Source organism: Electrona antarctica (genome assembly GCF_951216825.1).
Source record: "Electrona antarctica genome assembly, chromosome: 6".
Lineage (NCBI taxonomy): Eukaryota > Metazoa > Chordata > Actinopteri > Myctophiformes > Myctophidae > Electrona > Electrona antarctica.
The window spans coordinates 6,800,821-6,816,448 of record NC_136811.1 but is presented as its reverse complement, the minus strand read 5'-3'; the positions used below and the strand labels follow the sequence as shown (position 1 = coordinate 6,816,448).

The window sequence follows — 15,628 nt, the reverse complement described above, 5'->3', positions numbered from 1 at the left end:
CCTCCCTCTCTCTCTGTCTATCCCTTCCGTTCTCTCTGTCTCTCTCCCCCCTCCCCCTCCCTCTCCAGGTAAGATCCTGACGGACGACTTCGCCGACAAGGAGGGCCTGGAGATGGGCGACGAGTACTTTGCCAACCTGGACCACATCGAGAGCGTGGAGAACTTCAAGGAGGGCTACGAGAGCGAGGCGCACTGCTCCGACAGCGAGGGCAGCGGCGTGGACATGTCCAGGATGAAGATCCAGCCGTCCGGCGGCCTGGCCGGCGCCAACACCCCCGCCGCACGGGCGCAAGGGAAGAGGGACGGCAAGGGCAAAGGTGAGGGAGCGGCGGGGGGTACAGGCGAGGGAGCGGCGGGGGGTACAGGCATTAGTGAGGGAGAGGAGGGTACAGGCATTAGTGAGGGAGCGGAGGGTACAGGCTTTAGTGAGGGAGAGGAGGGTACAGGCTTTAGTGAGGGAGAGGAGGGTACAGGCTTTAGTGAGGGAGCGGAGGGTACAGGCTTTAGTGAGGGAGAGGGGGGTACAGGCTTTAGTGAGGGAGCGGAGGGTACAGGCTTTAGTGAGGGAGCGGAGGGTACAGGCTTTAGTGAGGGAGCGGGGGGTACAGGCTTTAGTGAGGGAGCGGAGGGTACAGGCTTTAGTGAGGGAGCGGAGGGTACAGGCTTTAGTGAGGGAGCGGGGGGTACAGGCTTTAGTGAGGGAGCGGAGGGTACAGGCTTTAGTGAGGGAGCGGAGGGTACAGGCTTTAGTGAGGGAGAGGGGGGTACAGGCTTTAGTGAGGGAGAGGGGTACAGGCTTTAGTGAGGGAGCGGGGGGTACAGGCTTTAGTGAGGGAGCGGGGGGTACAGGCTTTAGTGAGGGAGCGGAGGGTACAGGCTTTAGTGAGGGAGCGGGGGGTACAGGCTTTAGTGAGGGAGCGGGGGGTACAGGCTTTAGTGAGGGAGCGGAGGGTACAGGCTTTAGTGAGGGAGAGGGGGGTACAGGCTTTAGTGAGGGAGCGGAGGGTACAGGCTTTAGTGAGGGAGCGGGGGGTACAGGCTTTAGTGAGGGAGCGGAGGGTACAGGCTTTAGTGAGGCAGCGGAGGGTACAGGCTTTAGTGAGGGAGAGGGGGGTACAGGCTTTAGTGAGGCAGCGGGGGGTACAGGCTTTAGTGAGGGAGAGGGGGGTACAGGCTTTAGTGAGGGAGCGGAGGGTACAGGCTTTAGTGAGGGAGCGGAGGGTACAGGCATTAGTGAGGGAGCGGAGGGTACAGGCATTAGTGAGGGAGAGGGGGGTACAGGCATTAGTGAGGGAGCGGAGGGTACAGGCATTAGTGAGGGAGCGGAGGGTACAGGCATTAGTGAGGGAGAGGGGGGTACAGGCATTAGTGAGGGAGCGGAGGGTACAGGCTTTAGTGAGGGAGCGGAGGGTACAGGCTTTAGTGAGGGAGCGGAGGGTACAGGCTTTAGTGAGGGAGCGGAGGGTACAGGCTTTAGTGAGGGAGCGGAGGGTACAGGCTTTAGTGAGGGAGCGGAGGGTACAGGCTTTAGTGAGGGAGCGGAGGGTACAGGTTTTAGTGAGGGAGCGGAGGGTACAGGCTTTAGTGAGGGAGAGGGGGGGTACAGGCTTTAGTGAGGGAGCGGAGGGTACAGGCTTTAGTGAGGGAGCGGAGGGTACAGGCTTTAGTGAGGGAGCGGAGGGTACAGGCTTTAGTGAGGGAGCGGGGGGTACAGGCTTTAGTGAGGGAGAGGGGGGTACAGGCTTTAGTGAGGGAGCGGAGGGTACAGGCTTTAGTGAGGGAGCGGAGGGTACAGGCTTTAGTGAGGGAGCGGGGGGTACAGGCTTTAGTGAGGGAGCGGGGGGTACAGGCTTTAGTGAGGGAGCGGAGGGTACAGGCTTTGGTGAGGGAGCGGAGGGTACAGGCTTTGGTGAGGGAGCGGAGGGTACAGGCTTTGGTGAGGGAGCGGAGGGTACAGGCTTTGGTGAGGGAGTGGAGGGTACAGGCTTTAGTGAGGGAGCGGAGGGTACAGGCTTTAGTGAGGGAGCGGAGGGTACAGGCATTAGTGAGGGAGCGGAGGGTACAGGCTTTAGTGAGGGAGCGGAGGGTACAGGCTTTAGTGAGGGAGCGGAGGGTACAGGCTTTAGTGAGGGAGAGGGGGGTACAGGCATTAGTGAGGGAGCGGAGGGTACAGGCTTTAGTGAGGGAGCGGAGGGTACAGGCTTTAGTGAGGGAGTGGAGGGTACAGGCTTTAGTGAGGGAGCGGGGGGTACAGGCTTTAGTGAGGGAGAGGGGGGTACAGGCTTTAGTGAGGGAGCGGAGGGTACAGGCTTTAGTGAGGGAGCAGCAGGGGTACAGGCTTTAGTGAGGGAGCAGCAGGGGTACAGGCTTTAGTGAGGGAGCGGAGGGTACAGGCTTTAGTGAGGGAGCGGGGGGTACAGGCTTTAGTGAGGGAGTGGAGGGTACAGGCTTTAGTGAGGGAGTGGAGGGTACAGGCTTTAGTGAGGGAGTGGAGGGTACAGGCTTTAGTGTGGGAGTGGAGGGTACAGGCTTTAGTGTGGGAGTGGAGGGTACAGGCATTAGTGAGGGAGCGGAGGGTACAGGCTTTAGTGAGGGAGAGGGGGGTACAGGCTTTAGTGAGGGAGCGGAGGGTACAGGCTTTAGTGAGGGAGAGGGGGGTACAGGCTTTAGTGAGGGAGAGGGGGGGTACAGGCTTTAGTGAGGGAGAGGGGGGTACAGGCTTTAGTGAGGGAGTGGAGGGTACAGGCTTTAGTGAGGGAGAGGGGGGTACAGGCTTTAGTGAGGGAGCGGAGGGTACAGGCTTTAGTGAGGGAGCGGAGGGTACAGGCTTTAGTGAGGGAGAGGGGGGTACAGGCTTTAGTGAGGGAGCGGAGGGTACAGGCTTTAGTGAGGGAGAGGGGGGTACAGCCTTTAGTGAGGGAGCGGGGGGTACAGGCTTTAGTGAGGGAGTGGAGGGTACAGGCTTTAGTGAGGGAGAGGGGGGTACAGGCTTTAGTGAGGGAGCGGAGGGTACAGGCTTTAGTGAGGGAGCGAGGGTACAGGCTTTAGTGAGGGAGCGAGGGTACAGGCTTTAGTGAGGGAGCGAGGGTACAGGCTTTAGTTTAGACATACTATTGGGCCGACTGTCATTTACACCGACAACCTACCTAAACTAACCTTAACCGCAAGCACGGGAGCAGCGCATGTCCGACCGTTGGTTCCGCATGCCGGTCCGTTGGAGTGTCTAATCTGTGTGTCCCTCCCTCCTATCCTCTGGTGTGTCTGTCCCTCCCGTCCTCTCGTGTGTCTGTCCTCTCGTCTGTCCTCCTGTCCTCTCGTCTGTCTGTCCCCCCCGTCCTCCAGGCGACTCGTCGAAGGACAGCAACGACGAGGACGACAAGGACTCCAAGAGCGACGAGGAGAGCGACGGCTCGGACCACACGTTCGGACTGAACAAGGACAACTACTTCAACTCCAGCTCCGTGTGGAGGAGTTACACCACGCGCAGACAGGCAAAGGGAGCGGAGGGTACAATGCGTGGTTTATTTAGTTTTTGTTGTTGTTTTTATTACCCCCTTTTTGTGCCAGAGAAACAAATGTGTTTCCAATACAAGAAATAAATGTTCCGAATCTACAGCTTGGTAGGCTGCAGATAACCAACATAACAACATGGACAATGTAAAATGTATGCTTATCAACAACTGATAAATAACACTGATAGTCAGAAGAAGTAATTAAATATCCCTAACATGGCGGCGGCAGTGGATCAGTGGTAGATAGAGTGGCCGGTAGAACTGCTGGATGGGAAAACTGAGTTTCCCAGTTCGATCCCGGGTTCCCCCCAGAGTTGGTTTTGAAGTGTCTTTGAGGAAGACGCTGAACCCCTAATTGCTCCCGATGTGCAGGTTGGTGCCTTGCATGGTTTCCTCCGCCATCGGTGTTTCAATGGGTGAATGTAATGCACAATAAAGCACTTTGGATAAAAGCTCTATATAAAGAAAATGCACCATTTACCCTGGACTGTACAATAATTTGTACATTCCAGTCCAGTGTTTCACCAGACCTGGTTCCATGAAAAAAATAATTGTTGGATGAAAAAAAAGATGGTGATGTTGACCGTGTGTCTTGTCGTTGGTCCACACAGGCAGCCAGGACAGTAAAGAAGGACCCCCGTCGACAGGGGGGCCGGACGACAGGAAGCCCCCCGTGGTGCCAGAGGAGACTGGGAAGAGTAAAGTGGCCTCATGGCTGACCAGCCAGGGTTTGAAGAAGGTGAGGGAAGAGGAGGGGAAGAAGGAGGACTTTCTCAGTCCTTCCCGTTTTGTCTTCAGGCCAAATTCCCAATACCCCAAATCTTGGGGGTCCACAAGCTCATAGCGCGCCACCGAGTGGCGCGCTACGAGCTTGTAGTTCTGCTATTTTTGAAAAATCGTGAAAATATTTATTTCAGAAAACTGGAGGATTTAGAAGGATTTTTTTAAATTTTGAGGTCAGGCCTAAATGGGTCAAATGATAAGGGACAATATCGGTGGCACCCAACTGTATACTCTAAGCCTAAGACACACTTGTGTCCTGTGTGTCCTGTGTGTCATGGCCGCCTCAATGCATTTCCAATGGGAGTCACATGGTTGGAAGACACAACCTTGTTGCATGGCTGTCGTCTTGGGTGTGTCTTAGGTGTGAGTGAGGCCTTAGCGATATTAATATCACTGCGTGCGATATTAGTCTGGTCCCTCTCAGCAATAGTTTTTTTTCTCCGCAATGTCAACCGGGCCCCATATTTACATACTGGGGCCCGGTTGGTTGTAGTCTTGTTCAAGATGAAATCTGGTGGTCTCGTTACCACTTTCGGCCATGAAGTCCTCCCACAATCGAGAGGGGCCAGATTGAATCTGCCCGGGGCGATATGCATTGAGAGGTCTTTAATTATGTGGCCTACTCGGTTGAAGTCTGCTCATAAACAAACTGCAAATTTGATTTACGTTCAGACGCTGACATTATGTAGGTCAGATCTAGCTTGTAGATCTGCTATTTTGCAACCAAGTGTAAAATCAACCATGACGACGCGGCCATCAAGTCCCTCAAATGCATTTTTCTCGACAATATCTCATATTTAGTTGACTAAAACTAGACCAACACATTTCAGAAGACGAACAAATTACTAAAAACAAACAACGTTTTATTCAAAAGACTATGAATAATAATTGATCCTCTTCTTTGATGTGTTCCAGGAGGGTGGAGACGACAAGAGGTATGTATGACTCATGTTATAAATAATGTGATGTGTAATTCCCTTCAATCTATTGTTTTATTTTATTGTTGCCGTCCATACGAAGAACATAAAACATATTTTGGACTGAATTACTGTGAAGTATTATGTTATACTTTAGCTATTGAAAAATAGCAGATCTACAAGCTCATTAGCTTGTAGGTCTGCTATTTTTGAAAAATCGTGAAAATGTGGCGCAAATCTTTGAATATATATTCTTTCAGAGTGAACGTTTTTAACTCAAATTTAACTCCCTTTGCTTCTGGGGGGGTCCCTGGAACAACATATTTTCAGATTGGGGTCTGCGGCCAAATACAGATGATTCTGGGCGTCCTTGACATGAAAATGTTTGAGCACCACTGACATAGAAACAGGTTTTTTCAGAAAACTGTCAGGATTTAGAAGACATTTGTAGAATCGTCCTCGGGTCGAAATGGATTTAGACACATAATCACTTCATTGTCACTGGTTAGAAAATGTATGCTCACATTGCTCAGTAGCTCCACTACAAATAAATCACTGGATACAAACAATAACAACGGGGCCAAATATCAGTGAAAGTGCTGAGGGATATTGCACAGTCAATCTACGAGCTCTTCACGATGCATTTATACGATACAACTTTAATGTTTGAAATGTTGTTTTGCGTCCATGACGTCACCGTTCAAGATTCAGACTAGACGTAGACATTACAGGACAAAAATCACAGGAACGGATATGAACACGAACATATCTTCTGGTTTAACGATTTTGGTTTAAAAGCAGGACAGCCTGGTGTACAAATGAGTTCTTTAGTCTGTTTTTTCTTAAATGTAGGGACTCTAAACCGCCTCATGGAGGGCAACGGTTGATATTCGTCATTTAAAACATGTAAGGGGTCAGAAGAGATGCTCTTCGCCAGTCTCAGCATGCTCTTGGTCTGGGCTTCTTTTAAAGGAATGTAATGAGAACGTTATGCGTTTGTAGAGCACGCCGCTATTTTTGAATATGTAAAGAAAATGCAATAATAATAATAATTGGCATCCCTATTTTGTTTGGGAAGATCTTCAAAAATGTGCAGAGTTAGAGTATTTTACTAATACAGCATATCACACATGCAGTGGTTCTACTTCAATGTCCACCTGCTCCTTCTATGGAGAAACCTTTATCCCCTGGTCTAGGGGGACACCTACTGGTTGACAAGTGCTACTGCACCAAAGTCAAAGCTCAATGTATCCTTTGCTCAAACATGTCCAGATGCTGGGGGAACGCTGGGTTCGAATTCCGGTTAGGATATAAAAGATACAGACTGAAGCTTTAATGTGTGTAATAAACTGTGTGTGTGCGTGTGTGTGTGCACGCAGCAGTGAGTTGGTGAAGAAACAGGAAGTGATGACGCTATCGGACAGCGATGACGTTCAGACCATCAGCTCTGGATCAGACGTTCCTCTTCCTCCTAAACACAACAAACCCTCCCACGGTGAGGAAGGGTCCCGGGGGCAGTCTGGTGGGCTATGTATTTGTTTGTTTGTCTGAATGTGAAAGCAGGGAATCATAGCTTAAAATTGACATATTGGTTGTTCAGTGTGACCCACCAGTTTTGGAGATATGGCTTATAGAGTAATGTCTTGTAGAAAACGGCGAGTTGAGAAAACAGGCTTGAAAGGTTCACTTCTGTGGTCTCTAACATTACACCTAGCTACATGTTTAAGCATTTATTTCATATTTACATGTCGATTTCAGCTCTGACACTTATTTCAAACATGCTCTAGTATGTGAAGAGTCTGTTTACTCATTTTGGATTATATATATATATATTTATATATTATTATTATTATTATAATAATCACAATAATAATAAAACAATAACTATATAGTGTGTTTACAAAACTAACTTTTTATTTATTAAAATTGGATGGTTGGTGGTTCATATATGTAACTGAATACGTTTTCAATCCTGCACTTGATATTAGCATTTTCACAAAAAACTAAAACGTGACTAAAACTAAATGAAAACCATTCAAGACACTACGACTAAAACAAAAATTTGCTGCCAAAACCTATTCTAACCTTCCCCTCCCTCCCTCCCCATCCCAGTGACCAACAAGAAGCAGGTAGCGGTGAAGTCCACGCGAGGCTTCGCCCTGAAGAGCCACGGCGTGCTGGTGAAGTCGGGGGTCCCCGGGGGGGTCCCCGGGGGCTCGGCGGGCGGCAAGGCCGGAGCTCAGGGTCAGACCGGAGGCACCGACGGCCCCAAGACCACGCGGCAGTTCTTCGACGGAGAGGAGTCCTGTTACATCATCGACGCCAAGCTGGAGGGCAACCTGGGCCGATACCTCAACGTTGGTTCACTTTATATATACTTAAAAAAAATAGGGATAAAAAAAAATCCAAAAAGGTAGCACATCCAAAAATTTAATAAATGCCGGACAAAGTACTCACATTTCATTTCTTTATTAGCACACACCAAAAAAGGAACGCTTACGCGTTTCGTCTATGCAGCCTTCATCAGAGCATTTACTTTATATACACTGTATAAAGTGTGACATAGGTCGGCTATTTTCAGCAAGTGTAAAATCAGCCATTACGACGGCATCAAGTCCTGACAAAATACATTTTAGTCGACTAAATCAACTGTAGATTTAGTCGACTAAATCAACTGTAGATTTAGTCGACTAAAATCTTATAATATTTAGTCGCACTAAGACATTCCAGGTGACTAAAATGTGACTAAAACTAAATGAAAACCATTCAAGAGACTATGGGCAGTATTATGCGTGTCTTAAGTACCAGGTCTTATCACTTAACTTAAGACCTGGAGGCGTGATCAATGCCATTTGGCTATTCTGAGTGGCCAAATGGCATTGATCACGCCTCCAGGTCTTAAGTTAAGTCATAAGACCTGGTACTTAAGACACGCATAATACTGCCCTATGACTAAAACGAATCAAATCAAAAGTTGCTGCCAAAAACAACACTGGCTTGTAGATCTGATACTTTTGCCGTTTTTGAATTCGAATCCCGAAAAGTAACAATTTTGGACTCATAAGGTTTCCACCCGACAGAGATGATTTCATATTTACATCGCACATTTCATGCTGAACGCCGGTTGCCATTTGATCACATTTGGACTAAAAACTTTTATATTTATCACGGTCTCTCCAAATCTCCTCTCTTCTCCCTCTCTCTCCGTCTCCCCTCTTCATTCTCTGTCCTGTCCGTGCCTCCATCTTGTCTCTCTCTCTCTCTGATTGCAGCATAGCTGCAGTCCCAACCTGTTTGTCCAGAACGTGTTCGTGGACACCCATGACCTGCGGTTCCCCTGGGTCGCGTTCTTCGCCAGCAAGTGAGTTCATCATCTTCCACTGATTTAACTCCCCAGCTGTTCTCACCGTTATTCGCGACAATTGAATTAACAGTTGACGGGGTCATGTTATTGAATCATATCGGGCATGGGGTCCGGTCGAAGCGGTGCCCTCTGTCAGTCTGTACTCACTCCTCATGCTCGTCAACTGGCTTTTTTCACAGACGAAAACTAAATAAAAACTAAGCTATGTTGACTAAGACTAAAGCAATTTTACACAAGAGGGTGTGCTTTACCGGCATTAAAGGTGTAGTGAAATACGTTTTTCACACTTTTAGACCATCTCCGTGGTCATCATATGAGCATACCTAACAATGGATGCCAAAAAAATGGGAAAATTCTCATTTTTGTGTGTTTTTATATCAAAAGTCCATAAAAATATTTTTTGTATTACTTCCTGAAAACGAAAACGTGCTGCGTGATGATGTGTCGAGGCCCACATCGATAAAAGCCAATAAAAATGAAGCTCACCCGTATCCTCTCCATATGTGCGCATCCGTGCAGCACAGCTGCTATTGATTACAGAAATCCTCCGTTTTTATTCCCATTCCAGATAACATCCAGACAGTGTATTACTCGGTTTCAACTTAATCATCACGCTAAAATATGTATCTGAAAACATTATAGGGTAGAAATAAGCCACATAACAGTAAACTGGTACAGCTGGCCGTCTATTTGATTTGTAAACAAACACACACCACGCTGCTGCGTATAGCATAGCAACAGTCCCTAGCTACCGTCCCATCGCCTGAAGGGATGCGACGCTCTGATTGGTTCAGAAACTTCATAGCGGTGTTTCAACTTGAGACCGTCTGAAACTTCAAAATAAAATGTCCACCATTTCCGTTTCACTACGCCTTTAACACCCTGAGCGCACAGCACAGAGTTCCCCGCCCTATTAACCCTAGTAACGCCCAGCGCTCCAGACTGAGATTGATCAAAATAATGGAGATTTTTTTATATCAAAACCGATCGCATCGCTCCACAGGCTGGGAGAGTCTGATTGCGCAACAGTGGGACGTCATCGAAAATATTCCCCCCCTGTTTAGCCGACGAGATGGAAAATCTTAAAACGTGAATAACTCTTGATCTAAATCATTCCGTCCAATTCTAAGAAAAGATTGTGTTAAGACGGCCCAGAGCGGTCCCGTCGCTAGTTGCGATAGAATTAATCATACTGATTAATTGATCTGTGTTTTTACGTGCATTTAACTCTGTGTGCGTGTCTGTGTGTGTGTGTGTGCGTGCGTGCGTCTCCAGGCGAATCCGAGCAGGCACAGAGCTGACGTGGGATTATAACTACGAGGTCGGCAGTGTGGAGGGCAAAGAACTTCTCTGCTGCTGTGGATCCACTGAATGTAGAGGACGACTTCTGTAACCAAAGGCACTAGACTCTCTCTCTCTCTCTCTCTCTCTCTCCTCTTGTCTAGCTCCTCTCTGACCATTTATCTGCATTCACAACACATGCAGATGGCTGTTATGGAGGCTGAAATATAGTCGCGCCACGTCGCTAATCGGACTGTAGACAATGACCCGCACGTGGTGGTAGAGGAAACCTGGGAAGGTTATCAGCTGGCTATAACCGAAGCAAGGACATATCTCTCTCTCTCTCTCTCTCTCTCTCTCTCTCTCTCTCTCCCTTTCAGCATTGTTACTGTGGTCCATAAGAGGCGGTGGTCCGTTAGGGAGGTTTGGAATAACACACACACAGAATTCAAACCATTCATTGATGTGTTTAGTGTGCGTGTTTGTTGACCCTGGGACCATGAATTTAACCACTTCACTGTCAAGAGGTTCTGCGCATTGGATATTTGTGAAGGTTTTTGTTTTATGAAGTTTTTTGTTTTATGTCTCTCAATGCCATCTGTCTATCTTTTTAGTTTATTTTTATTTATATATAAATATGAAACTTTTAATTTAGGGTAGGAAACAATTATGATTTATGAAATGTTAAGGAAGGAAAGCATAATGAGCATACCCATGTTCCCTGGGTCCGTGGTATTTGAGGGCCACATGTTCCCTGGGGGCCTGTGGTATTGGAGGGCCACATGTTCCCTGGGGGCCCCTGGTAGTTGAGGGCCACATGTTCCCTGGGGGCCCCTGGTAGTTGAGGGCCACATGTTCCCTGGGGGCCCCTGGTAGTTGAGGGCCACATGTTCCCTGGGACCCTAGTAGCTGAGGGCCACATGTTCCCTCGGCCAGTGGTAGTTGAGGGCCACATGTTCCCTGGGCCCCTGGTAGTTGAGGGCCACATGTTCCCTGGGCCCCTGGTAGCTGAGGGCCACATGTTCCCTGGGCCCCTGGTAGTTGAGGGCCACATGTTCCCTGGGCCCCTGGTAGTTGAGGGCCACATGTTCCCTGGGCCCCTGGTAGTTGAGGGCCACATGTTCCCTGGGCCCCTGGTAGTTGAGGGCCACATGTTCCCTGGGCCCCTGGTAGCTGAGGGCCACATGTTCCCTGGGCCCCTGGTAGTTGAGGGCCACATGTTCCCTGGGCCCCTGGTAGCTGAGGGCCACATGTTCCCTGGGCCCCTGGTAGTTGAGGGCCACATGTTCCCTGGGCCCCTGGTAGCTGAGGGCCACATGTTCCCTGGGCCCCTGGTAGTTGAGGGCCACATGTTCCCTGGGCCCCTGGTAGCTGAGGGCCACATGTTCCCTGGGCCCCTGGTAGTTGAGGGCCACATGTTCCCTGGGCCCCTGGTAGCTGAGGGCCACATGTTGCCTGGGGGCCCGTGGTAGTTGAGGGCCACATGTTCCCTGGGGGCCCCTGGTAGCTGAGGGCCACATGTTCCCTGGACCCCTGGTAGTTGAGGGCCACATGTTCCCTGGGGCCCATGGTAGCTGAGGGCCACATGTTCCCTGGGGCCCATGGTAGCTGAGGGCCACATGTTCCCTGGGCCCATGGTAGCTGAGGGCCACATGTTCCCTGGGCCCCTGGTAGTTGAGGGCCACATGTTCCCTGGGGCCCATGGTAGCTGAGGGCCACATGTTCCCTGGGCCCATGGTAGCTGAGGGCCACATGTTCCCTGGGCCCCTGGTAGCTGAGGGCCACATGTTCCCTGGGGCCCATGGTAGCTGAGGGCCACATGTTCCCTGGGGCCCCTGGTAGCTGAGGGCCACATGTTCCCTGGGGCCCATGGTAGCTGAGGGCCACATGTTCCCTGGGGCCCATGGTAGCTGAGGGCCACATGTTCCCTGGGCCCCTGGTAGTTGAGGGCCACATGTTCCCTGGGGACCCTGGTAGCTGAGGGCCACATGTTCCCTGGGGACCCTGGTAGCTGAGGGCCACATGTTCCTTGGGGCCCCTGGTAGCTGAGGGCCACATGTTCCCTGGGGCCCCTGGTAGCTGAGGGCCACATGTTCCCTCGGCCCCTGGTAGTTGAGGGCCACATGTACAGGAGATGTTGAAGTTATGGCTGAGAGTCTTAGGGCTCCATTTTCGTCACCGCTAAACCCCTTATCCCTAAACTTATTTGCCTTTTTTTTTTACTATTTTGAAAAACATTTTTTAATAGTTCAACTAGCCAATCTACATTGACACATTGTGAGCTTGTAGACTGGCCATTTGAACTGTTCAAAAATGTTTAGCAAAATAGTAAAAAGAAAAGAAAAAAAAAAGGCAAAGAAGTTTAGGGATAATGGGTTCAGCGGTGACAAATGGAGCCCTTTGTTCATCTTCTCTCCACCTGTCCAGTCTGTCCGATTTGAGCCTACGACGTCCTCCCGTTTAACGGGCCACCGTTTTGTTCACTAAGATATTATCCCAGCTGGTCTATGCTTTGATACGTAGACCCTCTGTTGGTAAAAACATACTACAGCCTTTTGTTTCTTCTTCTTTTCTTCGGTTATAGTCTAATAATTTCAAAGGATCTTTGTTATGCGTTTGTTCTGCCTCAATTCCTTTTGTTTGTTTGTTCATTTATTGTTATTAAAATGTAATTTTACAACTATGCCCGTGTTTTCCTCCCTGAATCAAACACTATAACGATGATTATTATCAGAATATTATAGATCTTTAACCGTCTCACACAAAATATCGCTAAAGGAGTTTGCACACATTTTTTCAGATTAGTCCATTTAGACCTGGGAACGATTCTACAAATGTCTTCTAAATCCTGACAGTTTTCTGAAAAACCTATGTTTCTATGTCAGTGGTTCTCAATATTTCATGTCAAGGACCCACAGAATTATCTGAAATTGGCCGCCAACCCCCATCTGAAAATATGTAGTTCCAGGAACCCTTCAGATGCAAAGGGGGGCGGCGGACTGACCTCATGCTTCCTTCTATGCATGAGGAGACCAAGCTGCTTCTTTACACCAGACAGGGCTGAGTTTCTCCTGTTTGGACGTTTTTTCACGATTTAAAAAAAAATAGCAGATCTACAAGCTTGTAGATCTGCTATTTTTCAATAGCTAAAGTATAACATAATGCTTAAAACACCAAAAGGGGCTCCCGTTCTGAATGGGTTTTAAGTAACTAGCACACTGGTGGCTCTCTAAGGTCGTCCAATGATCCGTGGGTCGGCGGTTCGAATCCCGGCTCCTCCTGTCTACATGTCGAAGTGTCCTTGGGCAAGACACTGAACCCCAAATTGCTCCCGATGTGCTGGTTGATGCCTTGCATGGCTTTCGCCGCAATCGGTGTATGAATGTGTGTGAATGTAATGCGCCTTGGATAAAGGTGCTATATTAATGCACCATTTTACCCTCCTATGTCCAGCTTTGAGGGTTGTGTAAAGGTTGTCCCTCACTTCACACGACTGTGATCTTTGTCTTATTATAGGCTGCTAATTAGAATAATATACAAGCATAACAAAGTCGATAATTTAATATGAATTATAAAGGTATAAAATGAGTTCTGACTAATCTGGGGGAAAATGTTTTATGCACAATAATGCATGATTGATTGTGATCAATCTCGATAGCCCAATCTGATCACCTGGTAGACAAAGTCCTGGTCTAGATTTTGATGTTTTCTCTTAAAGGAGAATTCCATGCTAGAAGGCTTTCTTACCTTTATTTGTAGTTATGTCCCCACCAAAGAGGTCCAGGTGTTATTTTGTGCAAAAGCGCATTATTGGCTATTTCCCCTAATATAAGCCCTTAAAGATGGAGTGCCGTGATTTTTTTCCACCCTAAAACATGATCATCAGGTCTTATTGTTATATAAGGAGGTCTAATTTTTTCAAAAAAGTGTACAGTATTTATTAAAATGTTGTTTTTATGTGGGCACGCCCACCAGTTCATTAAGTATGCCTGGTGATCCACCTGAACTGAAGCCGCACCCACAGCTGTAGTTGTATGATAAAGGGGGAGGGGTTAGGGGAGGGGCTGATAGTGAGGTGTCACTATATTACTGTTTATTTCATTGGCCCGTTTGACTGTCAAGGGTTCAGCCTCCAGGACGGAAACCCTAAATACAAAGTTAATACACCATTGCACATAAAAACGACTCCAGGGTGTCTAATGAAGTACTGTCACCTCATAGACACCTCAAACTGGAAAAATACAAAAATTGTGGCACTAATGAATTGAATTGAATTGAATGGGGCATTGGGGTGTTGTCAATTCAATTTCTTATTTTCTTTTGTATATATCCTCTCTTCATAATGTAAATAGTATCCCAAGCGGCACACTTTACTACTTATTTTTCGATTAGCACAAAAACCCAACCCCCATTGAGGGCTATTAGGGGAAATAGCCAATAATCCATTTTGAACAAAACACCTGGACCTCTTTGGTGGGGACGTAACAACTACAAATAAAGGTAAGAAAGCCTTCTAGCATGGAATTCTCCTTTAAATGCTGAGGTAAAGAAAAATCCACATCTGCTTATTTTAGAAACCTCATTGAGAGCACTCCAATATTCTTCTCCATCTATATTCTGCCATTGGGGGTATCTTTACATGCACACAGAATATTACGTTACCACTTTCTTGGGTGTCTTTACATGCACACGGAATATTACGTTACCACTTTCTTGCAGATGGTACATTATTTTAGCCATTTGAACCCTAGCGCCACTATTCTGGGGGGGGCAAATATTTGCCAAGAATAGCAGATCTACAAGCTCAACCAAGTGTGAAGAGATTTGGTGTTGAGGGAGAGAGAAAAAAGGAGTATGCATGCAGTAGACCCCTGCTGGGGGTCTCCGGTTAATCTATTGAGACCTGGAACGCATCCATGTCACGTTAGCGTTTAACCACATTAACCATTAACCCATTTTGGGTGGGAACCCCTTTTGGTGTTTTAAACATTATGTTATAATTTAGCTATTGAAAAATAGCAGATCTACAAGCTCATAGCGCGCCACCGAGTGGCGCGCTATGAACTTGTAGGTCTGCTATTTTTGAAAAATCGTTAAAATGTGCCTCAAATCTTTCCGAAAATTGTCATGATTTAGAAAACTTTTTTTTTTAAATTTCGACGTCAGGCCTGAATGGGTTAAAAACAAAAGTATAGGGTTTAATTAGTTAACCCATTTAGGCCTGACCTAAAAATTAAAAAAAAATCTTCTAAATCCTCCAGTTTTCTGAAATAAATATTTTCACGATTTTTCAAAAATAGCAGACCTACAAGCTCGTAGCTTGTAGATCTGCTATTTTTCAATAGCTAAATTACAACATGTTTAAAACACCAAAAGGGGTTCCCGCCCAAAATGGGTTAAGCTTGAACCAACTATGAGCTTTTGGGGAATTGACTCTTGCCTTCATGATGTCCACAAAGTGGATATCCCGAAACCTACCGTTGAACGCTATATTTAATTGGGCCAGATTGTATGACCAGTTTCAAACCGACGTCACTATTTATTTTGGACAAGTCATTCTAAGTGACGACGAACACAATTGGTTGTTTGCAGCTGCGTGACGAGGGTCGTATTAATGACACCTACAGTATAGTAATAATTAATACAAAACTAAAGCATAAAACATTAAAGTAATAGCGCAAATAGCAGTGAATAAGGCAAACCGGAGCTGTGCTTAAAAAGCCATCTACAGAGGCTGCCTATCGGTGTAATAATGGGAGTTTATTCCAAGC

The 15,628-nt window shown here is 47.5% G+C and overlaps 1 protein-coding gene across 5 annotated transcripts in view; it reads left to right on the top strand.

The window, feature by feature from the left end:
• The window catches only part of setdb1b (SET domain bifurcated histone lysine methyltransferase 1b), a 41,973-nt gene extending 31,263 nt beyond the window's left edge, over positions 1-10,710 (top strand). For 2 of the 5 annotated variants that reach the window (XM_079504726.1, XM_079504723.1), the window contains exons 18-25: positions 69-317; positions 3,343-3,507; positions 4,124-4,251; positions 5,211-5,230; positions 6,592-6,734; positions 7,325-7,569; positions 8,485-8,573; positions 9,852-10,710. In XM_079504726.1, the coding sequence (XP_079360852.1) occupies positions 69-317; positions 3,343-3,507; positions 4,124-4,251; positions 5,211-5,230; positions 6,592-6,734; positions 7,325-7,569; positions 8,485-8,573; positions 9,852-9,969 (1,157 nt within the window). In that variant the 3' untranslated portion in view covers positions 9,970-10,710. The remainder of the gene's footprint in view (positions 1-68; positions 318-3,342; positions 3,508-4,123; positions 4,252-5,210; positions 5,231-6,591; positions 6,735-7,324; positions 7,570-8,484; positions 8,574-9,851) is intronic. The other 3 variants (XM_079504727.1, XM_079504725.1, XM_079504724.1) reach the window with 2 other exon arrangements.
• Positions 10,711-15,628: the final 4,918 nt, after the last annotated feature.